Source organism: Athene cunicularia (assembly GCF_003259725.1).
Source record: "Athene cunicularia isolate RWA chromosome 17 unlocalized genomic scaffold, athCun1 chr17_part1, whole genome shotgun sequence".
Taxonomy (NCBI): Eukaryota; Metazoa; Chordata; class Aves; order Strigiformes; family Strigidae; genus Athene; species Athene cunicularia.
In genome coordinates, this window is record NW_020799122.1 from 8,699,713 (window position 1) to 8,713,062 (window position 13,350).

Sequence of the window (13,350 nt, forward strand, 5' to 3'; positions counted from 1 at the left end):
GAGCCGAGCCGAGCCGAGCCGAGCCGAGCCGAGCCGAGCCGAGCCGAGCCGGCGGGGTGGTCCCGACCAGCGGGAGGGAAGATCGGTGAGGGCGGCGGGAGCAGGGACCTGCCCGCATGGGGCGTTCCCAGGTCGGTCCCTCCTCCGCGCTTGTGCTGCAGCTGTTTCTATCGAGGAAGGTGAAAAGAAAACAAGGAAACAGAAACATGTTTTATTTGGGGTTTTGTTTTATTACGTGCAGTGTTTTATTTCCGTGCCCTTTCCCTGATCAGCCGGTACTGCAGCCCCTTCCCCCTGCCCTTCCCTCTGACGGGGTCCGGAGCGTCTCTTGGGTTTTGCGTCACCTAATGAAAATTTGTTTTTCTCGGTCCATTTCATAAACTGCATTGGAGCAGCCTGTGGAGTCCCAGGAATAAAAGGACTATTTTTAGGTAGAGAATAGCAAATGTAATCAGTTGATTGGGTGCTGTGCATAAATACTGCCAGTGGATAGAGAGGCAGCTGCAGTCGCTTACGCAAGGACTTGCTCAGGGCACGTCCTGGTTAATTTAATTCCTTCCCCACAGTGGCCCCAATTCCGGCACTGGTGGCCAGCGGTCGGTGCAGCTGCTGTGGCACAGGCAGGAAATTACCAGTTTGTGGGGAATCGAGCAGTTACAGGGTTTGCTCTCGATCAGAGGAGAGCTTGCGTTGGCCGGTCATTCGCCTCATCTGCTCACGCCCGGGAGGTAGTGAAGGATGTCATCTCCCTTACACCCGCGCTGGGCTAATGACCGGAGTCATTAATCGTAGAATCAGTCATTTCCCTCCTGCCTCTTCCCTCCTCCACCTCGTCCCTCCAACCTTTATTTCTGACCTCTCCGCCCCTCAAAGGGACTCTCACACTGCCTGCAGGCTGGCAGCGGCAGCCAGAGGCAGGGCTTTAGCCACTAGAGCGTGGCTCTGCTCTGCCCTGGTGTTTCTTGGGGTCGCGTTGGTGCAAGGGCCGTCAATAACACGGATCCCGTTCCAGCTCGGCTTTCACTTCAGCCATCATGACACTGCTTGACAGATGGCAGAGAGACCAGTTTCACTGTGACCCTGTGGCGCTGCACAGCAGATCAGGAAATGTCAGGGCTTGGGGCTTCCTTTGTGGGAGCAGGGAGAAGCCCAGGCCTGGGCAGGCGGGTCCAGGGGAGCCGTGTCCTTCACCCACCAGCCGTGCCACTGCTCCAGTGCCACCAGCAGTGCTGCAGGTGCCAGCAGCGTGCAGGCAGCATCCTGCCGTCAGCCCTGCTCACATGCTGATGTGCAGGTGGAGGTCCGGAGGCTCAGAGGTGTTCGCTGCCTAGAGAGGAGATGAGATGAGCCTGCGGTTTAACCATTTCCCATAAACCCTGTGGGTGGTTTCTCCAGCGTGCGGCACAGCCGGCACCGAGCCGGCAGCTGTGGGGCTGTGCCCAGAACTTTCAACAAAAGCTACAGCACGTTTCCAGTGCTGCTTGCTGACCTGTGCCAGCAGCTACCAACCAGCACTGAAGAAAGCACTAGCATAATGCAGCAACTCTTGCCATCTACCTTTTTAATAATAGGATAGGATAGGATAGGATAGGATAGGATAGGATAGAATAGGATAGGATAGGATAGGATAGGATAGAATAGAATAGAATAGAATAGAATAGAATAGAATAGAATAGAATAGAATAGAATAGAATAGAATAGAATAGAATAGAATAGAATAGAAATAAGAATAAAATTAGAATAGTTCAGTTGGAAGGGACCGATATCCACACAGTGATCAGGAGCAGCAGGGATCAGTAACGTGGGCAGCATATGCACTCAAAGGCAGAGAGAGCACATGCAAGCCTGATCAGGGTTGCAAAAGCAAATGAGTGAGATTTACCGTCTCCTGTTTTGTGCCGTGCTTCAGGCCCTGAGCAGCAAATCTCAGTGGGACCCCCTGCAAGCACCAGCGGTTTTCTGGGTGTCTTGCTGTGCCCAGGGAGGGCACAAGGGGTAAAATCCTGGTTTCTGACATCACCAGGGAAATGCTCTTTCAGGCCCTGATGCATTTCCCAGTGAATAAAAGTGGACGTAAGCATTGAAGCAGGGTGGTCTGGAGGATTTTGTAAGGGTGCCTATACCTGAAAAATGAACAGTGTGAGAAAAAAAAATAATGGTAGGAATAAGGAAATAAGCTTTTAATGAATCTGAGGGAGATTCATTAAATCTCCAAAGGACTCTAGATTTGGTTAGAGGTGATATGATGAGCCAGTAACGTTACCCAGCATGTCAGAGTATGTGCCATGGCAGGGAAGGATGGGGGGGCGGCTGTTCAGCCCAGGACTCCAGTCACCCGAGCCCCTGGCAGGGTGGTGTGTCCCGAGGGGCTGCCCTACGCAAGTAGGTCTCAGACATCCCATGGGAAATGGGTGTGTGGGTGCATTGGAGCAGGGAGGGAGCCAGTGGCCAATATGGGTCTTACAGAGCAGCACATGGCTGGTGGCAGCAGCAATTTGAGAGGTCCTGGAGCTGCCCTTGTGAGGCTGAAGCGGCTTGGAGGAGAGGGGTGAGCACTGAGATACTACCAGTGATTGCATGAATAGAGCAGGGCTTCTGCTGCTCTTCCTGGGAGGCAGTGCAGGCAGCAGGGTGGCAGTGGGGATCGTGCAGGGCTCTGCAGAGGTAGTTCTTTGATAAAGTAAGCTCCCTGATGGTGCCTGCACAGTCCTATTTTATAGAGGTTTATCAATGGTCTCTCAAATATTTTCTTAATACCACGGGCTTGAAAGTCTGTAAATGTCTCACCTGACGCTGAGCACAGAGCCTGCCTGTCCAACCTGCGGGCAGAGGAGATGGTCTGCCTCGGGATTCTCTCAGCCGGTACCTTCGGGATCAGCCCCAGGGCGGCGGGGCTGCTGTGGGCAGGTGGGGGTCACGGTGCAGCTGAGCACGAGCACTGCGGTGAGGCTCTCCCTGCTCCTTCCAATTGGGTGTCAGGGTACTAAGAGTCTGCAGGGTCTGTGTTTAATTGAGTTGGATTAATGGGCTGGGAGCAACGGGCAGAGCATCAGCAGGGAGAGGGGGGTTTTCAGCGGGATGCTGCTGGGGGGGCAGAGGCAGCTGGCAGTGTGGAGCCCTCCGAACATAATGGGGGGACAAAAGGGGTCACAAACCGACATGGTCAGGAGATTATCCCGCGTTGGCACTCAGAGATGTTACACATTTGGGTTGCCAGGCTCGTCTTTCCGAGACGGGGGGCTCCCTGTAGGATGATGCCCCGGAGGTCCCGGCGGAGGGGGCCGTGGGGTGACAGCGACAGAGCGAGCGGTGGCGGGATCTCCAGCCCGAGAGCCATCCTCCCGCGGTGCCACGAGAGGGCAGCAGGTCCTCACGGACCGCCGTGGCCACAAATGCCCCGCCGTGGCCCCGCCGTGGCCAGCCCCACGCTGCCCCTCGCCACCCCACGCCGCCCCTCCGGCTGCTCCGGGGGGCTCGGCGGAGGCGTCCCACGGGTGCGCGCCCCTGGTTGTTGCAAGCCCCGGCGTCCACGCTCCCGGTGTGTGCACTCGTGTGCGGCATCGCTTTCGGGCAGGCTTTAGTCACACCTTCACCCAGGCTTCCCACGCGAGGTGCTGTGCCAGGGGGTGGCTGCGTTCCCCAAAAGTCGGGTGTCGGTTCCTGGGGAGCGCTCCCTCGCCCCGGCCCACGTGTGACTGGCCGCGTGGCGGTTTGGCGCAACCGGCCTGAGCCGCTGCCCGGATGGCGTTTCCTGGGCAGCAGCCGGGGCTGGCACCGTGCTTCTTGCAGACCTGGATGCGTGTGACAGAGGAGCACTGCTGGCTCCCCTGGACATCGCGCCCACACCTTCCTCACAGCCCCAGACTGTTTGCCCGTCACTAACAGCGCGCGGCATTAAATCTGTCCAGACTCTTCATGGACCTGTTGGTTACCGCACTGACAGTATCTCACTGCAAGAGAAATTCTCAGGCAAACACAACTATTGATTTTCTTTCTAACTCCCTTTCGATGTATTTGCCAACAAATGGGGTATTACTCTGCCAAGTAATAAACGGGCAGCCTGTGCCAGCAGATGTGTATTGGCCATAAATCCCCACTGCCCTGCCCCTGGTGGCACTAGTCTGTCCAGCCGGAGGATGGTGTAAAGGGGAGGTGGATCAGAATTACCACTTCCTTGCATGAAATGCAAAACCCAGGTCCTAAATCAGGCCCAGCTGAGCAGCAAGTTGGTGTCTGTGGTGTTAACCTGGTGAGCCTGAAGGAATCCCTACCTGGGTCTGTTCCTGATATTCTTCATTCTCTACGTTCTCTACGGCTTCAACTGGAGAGCCTTCTCCTCTCCGTGTTCCAAGCATTTCTGCTGTTGAAGAGCTACCACATCCTACCCCTGATGTGGCTGCATTCTTGTGGTAAGTGGAGTGATTCCCAGTTTTGGAATTACTTGGGACCTTTTGGAAGAGGTGCTGTACAAAATGCTGGACCACTAACAAACCCATCATCTCCTGGGAGCTGTCAAGACAAAACAGCACTCCCAATACAAAAGAATTAGGTAATTATGCTTTTGTTATTGTTGTAGTAGTGGTGTTATCGTGCTTCCCTCTTGTCCAAGCACTAGGAGGTGCTGCCGGTAACGCTGGAAGCATTTCCCCACATCTGCAACTGGTACATCCCAAGCAGGGACCCCTTCACGCTGTGCAGGCAGTCACCTCGTACTGTGGGGTTATTAAATCCTGGTGGAGCAGAGAGACAGAGCCAGGCACCCCAGCAGGCGAGCGGTACCTCTGCACACTCTGCACTGCTCATCCTCCCTTTCTTACGCAAGGCTTGACGCTTGGCGGAAGGCTGTTATTTTATTTGTTTTGTTGTGTTGTTGTTTTTCTTTTTTTTTTCTAAATACATATTTCAGACAAACAAACAAACTAATAACTCCCACAAGTTGCCGTGATGCGTCTAACCACATCCGCGGCACTGTGCTTCCAAACAGATGTTGCCAGGATTCAAGTGAGTTGCCAGCAGCATTAGCGAAAGCATGTTCAGATGCGAGGGCTGATAAGGAAACCCTCTCTCTTCGCTGCTGCCGCACTGCAGCCCCTGCAGCCAAGCCTCAGCCTCCTGCCAGAACGGGGCCTCTGGAGCACCCTAGTAGCAGTCACCTGCAAAATCCTTCACTAGGAGCAAAGTGGAGGCTTTGCAAGAGCAATCTGAGTGCCCTGGGAGGTTATCCAGTTCTTCATGGGGTTTGTGCAATGTGGACCTGAATGCTAAAGCTGGATTTACTTTGGACCAGACCTGGCTTGCAGTGAAGACAACAGGAGGGTTTCTGTTGGCTTTGCTGGCAGCTGGAGATGGCATTGCAATGGTATGTTGCAGGGTCTGGTTCTGATTCTCTCCAATCCAACAGCAAAAACTTCCTTTGACTTCATCAGGAATAGGGTTGGGCTGCCCCTATTTTTGTTCAAGAAGCAGCCAGTCAGCTGGGCCTCGGCACTGACGAACAACTAGGTAATAAAAGCCAGACCGAGCCTCCAGGAGCATGTGGGGGTTTCTCCAGTTCACTGTCGGGTTTGCTGTGGGGAATGCGGGCTGGCCCCCGAGCCCCCTTCTTGTGTGCATCTGAGCAGACAACTGAAACTCAGCACAGTTGTAGGAGAGAGGGAGATAGAGGGACCCTGATCCCTTCTCCCTTGGCTACAGTTGCAATGGCAGGTCCAGGAATAAAGGAATGTGTTTTGGGAGAAGATACCTCCCAGATCTGAGTAACTCCTGTGAGATGCTGTGAGTGGTGGATGATGTGGGTGCAAAGTGAAGGAAGCACAGCCTCTGTCAAGGAAATCACCAGCTTTCTAGGGGTGAGGCACCTGGAGCTGATGCTTCCTACCCCTGAGCAAGCAGATGAGGAGCAGCAGTTCCTTCTTGCTGCCTCTCCCTGCTCTGGAGGAGCTGGCTCACGAGCAGGTTGTGCAGCTGGCACTCTCGGGTTTCAATAGCAGAAATGGGGTGATTATTTTGTTAGGACTGTAATTAAGCCCCCAAAGCTTGTTCCACAAAAGCTACCAGGAATTGCTATCCAGTGCTGATGACTTCCAAGTGCTTGTCTGGATGAGAGCTGGCAATTTGGCAGTGAAGCCCGTCTCCTTTTCCTGAGCCACGTCCTATTTCACTTTCCTCTTTTGGAGTTGTACCCAGAACCTTTTCGGTACAAGGGAACACTGCGGATCCCTTCCCAGCAGGCTGAACCAGTAAGCTCGGCTACAGTAACCCCTTACATCCCCAGGAAGCCGGTCTTCAAAGTGATCCTTTTCCCCAAAGTGTCTGGGGAAACTGTTAGAACAGTTCAACTGTTAGAACACGGATTAAATGCAGACAGCCGTTTCTACCTTACCTGTGAAGTTTGCTCTGCTGACGACTGTCCCATGAGTAGGCTCTGCGGTTAATCTGTTGCTGAGTGCATGGCTGCTATGGAAGAGGAGCTGTGCTGTTCACACAGTTTTCTACCCTACTTTATTTGCAGACCTCTATGCTTTTCCCTCTGTAGCTCCATTTGACGACTGCTGCTCCTGAAAGGGCTTTGCTCCATCTGGGTTTACTTCAGGAGGAAGGAGGAACCCTCACTTTCATGTCAGTCCCTTTGGAGAACTCTTGAAACCGCCACCTCCACCACCCCCGGCTAGAGTGCCCTTTCCTGGGAGCGATAGACAAAGGAGGTGGTGGTGGTGGTGCAGGATATGTCGGATGAGCTCATGTTCATTTTCTTTGCTTGCTAAAGGGGCTGTGTTGTCAGGGTGGATGCAGAGGGACGGCTCTCCATGTCTAGCCCACCATTTGCAGGGAAGCTGTGTCCTTTCCTTCCCCACGGTGACGTGTCTGGTGGAACACCACTGCGTGGAGCTCCATCTATATTCCTGGATGAGGAAGCTCATGCAAACACTTGAATCTAAGCTCTTACATCTGCATCAGTTGGGGGCATCCCTCAGCATGGGGCAATGCAGGGAGACTGGAGTTAGCACTGTCCTGCAGATGGAAATTCTTACTCAGAGGTTTATTTTGCTCCTTACTTGCCTCAGCTTGCTCCTTGCAAACAGACCGTAACTGAGGAGGACCAAGGGAGGTTTCTCTTCCTGCTTATTCATCCCACTGCTTACTGCTTGTTTGTACTCGAAGAGCACTTGAGCCCACAAGCACTGTGTGCCCATGCATTGTGTCCCTGTGCTTCAATGCGGAGAGGGTGGGTAACACAGGGGGAGAAGCACAGAGCAGATGGCTTGGAACGGAGCCTTCCACGAGGCATTCCCAGAGCGGTGCTCTAGCAGTTGGACCGTGCTGCCCATCCAGCCTGGGCTGTCTCCAGGTCTTCCAGGTGTTGGTGGAAGCCTATATGAGAGATTTGAACAATGATTTTTCAGAAAACCTTTTAGAAAGGCTTGCTGTGCGCCACATCTCCAGACGAGCCTTAGCTAAGCTTAGGCTAAGCCATAGCCTGTATTAAGGACACATCCAGACATTTGATGCTAGTGGTCTCTAATTCTTAGCTATAAAGCCACTGATTCAGGAAGGGAGGTTTGATATCCTATTGCCAATCATGATATAACTGATTCCACTTTCTCTTCAGCTCTGTGTTCATGTTGTCCCTCAAAGCATGGCTCCAAAGCTTCCTTCCCCATCGAGGATCTCTGAAATCACTGCTTTTTAGCCTGGAAGTGGCATTGTCATCTTCTTGCTCTTCCACATGTAATTTAGTAGTAATGTTAAAATATGTTACTCTTATCCAGAAGTGAGAAGAGGCTCATGGTATCGCCTGTAGCTTCCCTCTCTCTGAGCCACACAGTTTGTCATGGCTTCATGGTTTTCCCTTATAAGACTTGAAGTTGCCTGGAGCTGCTCTTCTAGAAAATTATCTCTCCCAAGAACCAGCTCCAACTCTCATTTTCCATGTCTGTGTACCCCACTGTCTCCCTAGATGTTGAGACATCTCCCCACAGCCGTGTTTTAGTTTATCTTAGCAACTACCCCCCTTTTATTACACTGAAAGACGGGTTGGTTGGAATTTGCTTTTTCTTTCTGTGACAGCTTTGATCCTGCATACAGAAGTGTTCCCTGACAGCCAGACAGCAGGGAAGGGCTGTCCCTAGCCTGAAGGGCTTCGGGAGTCATGAATGAGTACTGTGTTTACTTGTATTTCTAATTGACTAGCGCCTTGCCAGATCAGCTACATGTCACTGCAAGCATTGAGACAATCCTCCTTCTACAGCTCCTTCGTGGGACCGGGAAGTTGTTGCTGGAGGCAACAGCCATCCAGCTCATGGTGTTGGGAGCCTCATGTGGGCACAGGGTAGAGAAAGGCTTTTCTTCTGTAGGTCTATCACCAGGTTATGAAAGTTGGACCTTACTTCTTGGATCAACCCAAGAGGAGTGTTTATAGATAAGGAGTTTAAATAGAAGTGTACAGGACAAAGATGGGAGTCCTGTCTCCTTTGCTCTGGGTATCACCAGGTGCAATACTTCCCTTGTCTTAGTGAGCACTTGGACAAAGGCAGAACAAAGTAAGGCTCTCTGGGTTTATGGCCTTGTGGTTAAGACCACAAGAAAGTTTCACAATGGGTTTTAAAGGACTGAATATTTCCTGAAAGCCAAGTGCTGACAGTTTGGTTTTGGTAACGTTTCCATCTGTTCCCCATACAGTGAGTTTGTTCCGGTACCTGCTTAGCCCCTCTGTCAAGAGGGGGTGATAACTACATCCCACAGTGTAGTCCCTGCAGCCTTCTTTGGGTCCATCCCATGCCCTGGATAATGTGTCACCCAAAAGAGAAAGCTAAGGACAACAGGGACTAGAAAGGGCTGCTGTTGGGTGGGGGTGAGGGCACTCAGCTCTTTGACCTGGTCGCTTTGGAGAGGTTTCTCTTTGGCAGGGAAGATACACTTGGGTGGTTTTGTTTCATTTTGAAGTGCAGAAAGTGAATATGCAAGTTGCAAAAAAAAAGAGAACATGGTCAGTTCTGTCACTCTAGAAGTGCTTGTCTGAAAATGCTCACACTTTCTACCCACTCCCAAGCAGTGACCTGCAAATCCTGTTTTTCTCCTTCTTTCCTTGACCTTTCTGGTTTTCTGCTCCCACCTGGTCTTCAGCACTCACATTTATCCTGGCTGCAGCAAAGTTTGAGTTTGGGAAGATGGCTGTGCTGAAATTTTTTTAATGTTGTTTGGTTTCTTCCCTTTCCCTAAACCAGAAACAACTGAGCTTGGAAACAAGAAGGAATTGAAATCCATGCCCTTCATCACCTATCTCTCAGGCCTGCTGACAGCACAGATGCTGTCTGATGACCATCTCATCTCAGGAGTGGAGATTCACTGCGAGGAGAAAGGGCGCTGCCCATCCACTTGCCATTTGTGCCGGCGCCCTGGCAAGGAGCAGCTCAGCCCTATGCCGGTTCTGCTGGAGATCAACCGAGTGGTGCCTCTGTATGCTTTGATCCAGGACAACGATACCAGGGAGGTGAGTGAGCCGGTGATGGACCAGCTCCGCCACTATGATCCCACCTTAGTCCCCTCTCAAGTCTGCCATCCTTTGCATAAATGTTGGGTTCCCCAGAGCAGGGCACTGGTGTTGTGTTTATGTTTGGTGGGGAACGCCTCAGGATGGGGTCAGCGATGGAGCTGTCAGATCCTGCTGCCCACCACCTACAGCCCTCACAGACCCATGTCTCCTTGCCTTCAGTATGGTGAAGGCAATGCCATAAGCAGCCGGGGCCACGGCTGTTCCTGGTGTCCCCCCACAGCAGACACCAGTGGGCAGGATGTGCCCTGCGGAGGGGTCTTAGGAGCCAGGCACCGGATCAGTCTTTCCCTCTTGGCTCTGAGATCTCAGCCATAGCTGTGCCAGGGGTGGCCAGAGCCCTGAAGGGCTCCAGGGTGGCTTTGCAAAACACTGGTGCAGAGGGAAGGAATAAGCAGCCCCTTGGGACAGTCCCGCAGCCACAGGAGGTCACTGTTACTCCAGGAGGGACCAGCCGAGCTGGAGGTCACCCTTCCCTGGGGCTGGGCTCCTCTGCCTCCTGCAAGAACTTAATCCTTATGGACACTGATTTCTCACTTCCTTGGTTCACTGCCACCCACCACCCTCCTCCGTAGCCTTCTAACTCCAGTCTCAAGTCCAGAAACGACAGATCTGCTTCAAGTCACTTATTAGCACTGAGCCTGCACTTGATTAAGATGCCGGGAGTGATCCAGTGTGCAGCAGCTGTGGGTGGGATACAGAGGGAAGCAATCCTAGCACCTGGAGGTGTGACCACCAGGAGTGGTACTTCATCCCCTTCCCAGATCTACTGACAAAAGAGCCCCCGTGCTTCTCCTGGCACCCAAGTACTTTATGAGAACTGTCCCTCCTTGCCTACCTCTTGATCTTGTTCCTGCTTTCCCGTCTCATCAACCCTCCTGGTTCTTCCATACAGCTGAGCCCGACTTCCATACCTCAGTTCCTCTCTCTTTCCAGCTATTTTCCTCAAACTCCCTTTCTCCTGCTATTGTCTCATCCTGCATTGTTTCCCCACCTGTGTCTACCCTTCCCACTGGGTAGTTCTTGTGTAGACATTGACCTGCCAGTGCCAGCACGTCCAAGGCATTGCTGGGTTGGGACATTACAGGTACAGAGATAGCAGTGGGAAAGTTGATTTCCCTCAGGCAAGAAAGATGTGCTTCTCAGCAGCAATCCACGAGATGTTCCTTTGGGGGTACGAGAGGTAGGTTAGCCAGTGGGGAGGGGGTAACAACAAGAGCAATCAGAGTCCAGCAGGATCTGGGGGATCTCCATGGACCCTGCACGCCACCAGTTCCCCTTCCTAGCCCTGTGCCCAGGTGGCAATGCCACCCTGCCTCTCTGACTCTGGCTGCAAGGCCCCCTCCTTCTCCTCACCTGTCCCCCCAACCCTGCCGACGCTGCCTGCTGTGCCAGGCTCACTTGGGGCTCCTCCTTGTCCTGGGCAGCTGGAGCCTGTGTTTTACCAGCAGCAGCCTCCTTCCTTCCTCTCCTCCTTCCCCTGGCTCCTGCAGAGGGCTGGCCCCATCAGCTGCAGCTGGAGGACAGCCCACATTGTGCTTTCTGCTGAGGTGCCGGGAAAACCAGCAAACACTCAAATAAACAAAATCCCAATGAGCAATAAACAAGAGAAGCCCCAGACATCTTCCAGTGGGTTTAATTCGATGCTTCATTCCTCCTCCTTCTCCTTCTACTTGCTCACCCAGAGCATCTCTCACAAGATGCTCTTGTGGCATCGTGAGCTTGGGGATGAGCGATACCCGTGGGGACAGGGGCATGGCCTTCCCCTTGCCTTCTCCCGTTGGTGGAGAGGGAGGGTGACCATGAAAAGGAAAGGGGTCTAGGGGTGGTGGAAAGCTGCCACCACCACAGGGGCATCACCCTGTCACTGAGACCCAGCAGTGTGCCCTGGTCCACTGCGAGCGTGCCAGCAAGCCACTGGCTTGAATCGCTGCCTCGCTCTGCGCACTGGGATAGGCTCCCAAAGGGCAGGTGCTGTCAGGAGCATCTTGTGGATGGTCTGGATGATGAAATGTCTTTTCAGCATCAAGTAGGAAGCCTGGGGGGAGATCCCAGGCACTATCAGAGTGGCGTTTGCCTGTGGCATAAACAAGATTTGCAGATGCCTGGGCTGAGTCAAGTCCTGCACCTCTGAGGAGCATTCATGTGGACAATACTGAACTGATACAGCAAATGCTGACCTTACAGGAACTGCAAGCAGTTTCCAATTCCCCCATAGTATTAAAAAAAAAAATAATTGTAAACAATGAAGGTCTTTCTCTTTGCATATATGTCCACATAGGTAATTATATATGTGTATGGAGAGAAAGCAAGGTCAAAATAAGGTGGATACTAACATCTATAAAGTTCACTGAAAATTTTCCCATATAAGTGTAGCAGCAGAGATGAGGCAAGACACAGGTAAAGGCATTTCGCCCACTTCAGTACATGTAGGTTTTTTCAGTAGGTTTGTCTTTTTCATCTGACTCAATGCAGTGAGTTATGCACTTTTTAAAATTTACAACTACCACACGGTACAAGGCCATGTTCTGAGTTGCTGATGACCTTGCCAGACTCTTAAGTGCTGGGGTTTAAGTTTCCATGCTGGGTGTCTGCCTTGGACTGATTTGTGATTTTTTCTATGTGTGCATGTTTGATTTCAGCTAAAACTGACCATTTCCAAGAGGGAGATTAGGTGAAAATATATTGCTTTGCCCATACAAAATAAGTTAGAAAACTATTTTTATGTCATTGGGAACTGCTCTTTTCTTGTTTGAAGCAAGGGCTTGAAATTTAGAAGGGCTCCAGGAGTCAGGTTTTGCCTTTTGCTGCCCACAGAGCATTTGTCCTGAGACATTTGTGCTGTGAATCTAAGGTAACGCTCTGCTGTGTGTGATCAGCAGGGGCTTGGTCTGTCTCCCTAGTCCTGCTCAAGCATCGCTCTTGCTCCCAGCAGTGGAGAAGAGCAGCTTACTGGGGCACTGCCAGTTATTGATGGCCCCTCTTTTCCTTCTTTCATACAATGAAAACTATGGATTGACCCCCTGCTAGGAGATGTTTCTGTTTCCCCCTGTGGTTCAACAGTGTTAATCAGAGAACTTGTACGGTCACTGATAGCTGCAGCCTGGCTGGGGACTTTGGCAGCGCTGTGCTTGAAAGTCTAAGGACCTTTTGAAGGGCTTTGTTGAATGGCTATTTCATAGCTGTCATGGCTTATGTGGCTGTGTGTGGAAGGTTTCACAGAGTAAGGATTGCTTGCTGGAACAGAGGCAGTGCTGGAGTCCTCTCTCCACCAGTCCTGGTCAGCTGGTGAGATTAAATTGGTCCAAGTAGGTCTATAGTTCCATTGCTCTTCAGTATAAATGCTCATGACATGAGTTCAAAGGATGTAAAGAAACAGAGAAGCTATGACCTTGGCAGTGACTTCTGGGATCTGCATTATGTTTTGATTGATACTGTCTCCCCCCATCTCTATTCTGCTTCACTTGGTCTCTGCAGCAGTGCAGACACCAGAGCAGTCCCTCTGTTGCCATGTCCAGATGAAGCTGGAGGACATTCTCCACTACAGAACTGTGGAAGAAACCTCCACCAGTGTCAGTGGCTGACCAGACCCAACTTATATCCGATGTGGAGCTTTCTGCTGGCAAATTGCCCCTGACACCTTGAGGGCAGGATGCTCTTGGGTGCATGTGATGGAAGAGAAGAAAGACATGGTGACCCTGGCTGACTTCCCTGTAGCGAACATCCTGGAGCCAAAGAAGACGAGAGCCAGACATCACTCCAGCCAGAGTGCCAGGCTGTGGTGGCCTTCCTCCTCCACC

At 52.1% G+C, this 13,350-nt stretch overlaps 1 protein-coding gene across 1 annotated transcript in view; it reads left to right on the plus strand.

Moving 5' to 3' along the window:
* ASTN2 (astrotactin 2) overlaps nucleotides 1-13,350 on the plus strand; it is a 301,231-nt gene that overhangs the window by 186,949 nt on the left and 100,932 nt on the right. Inside the window, exon 16 of the mRNA XM_026860237.1 lies at nucleotides 9,225-9,490. Coding sequence (XP_026716038.1) covers nucleotides 9,225-9,490 — 266 coding nt within the window. The remainder of the gene's footprint in view (nucleotides 1-9,224; nucleotides 9,491-13,350) is intronic.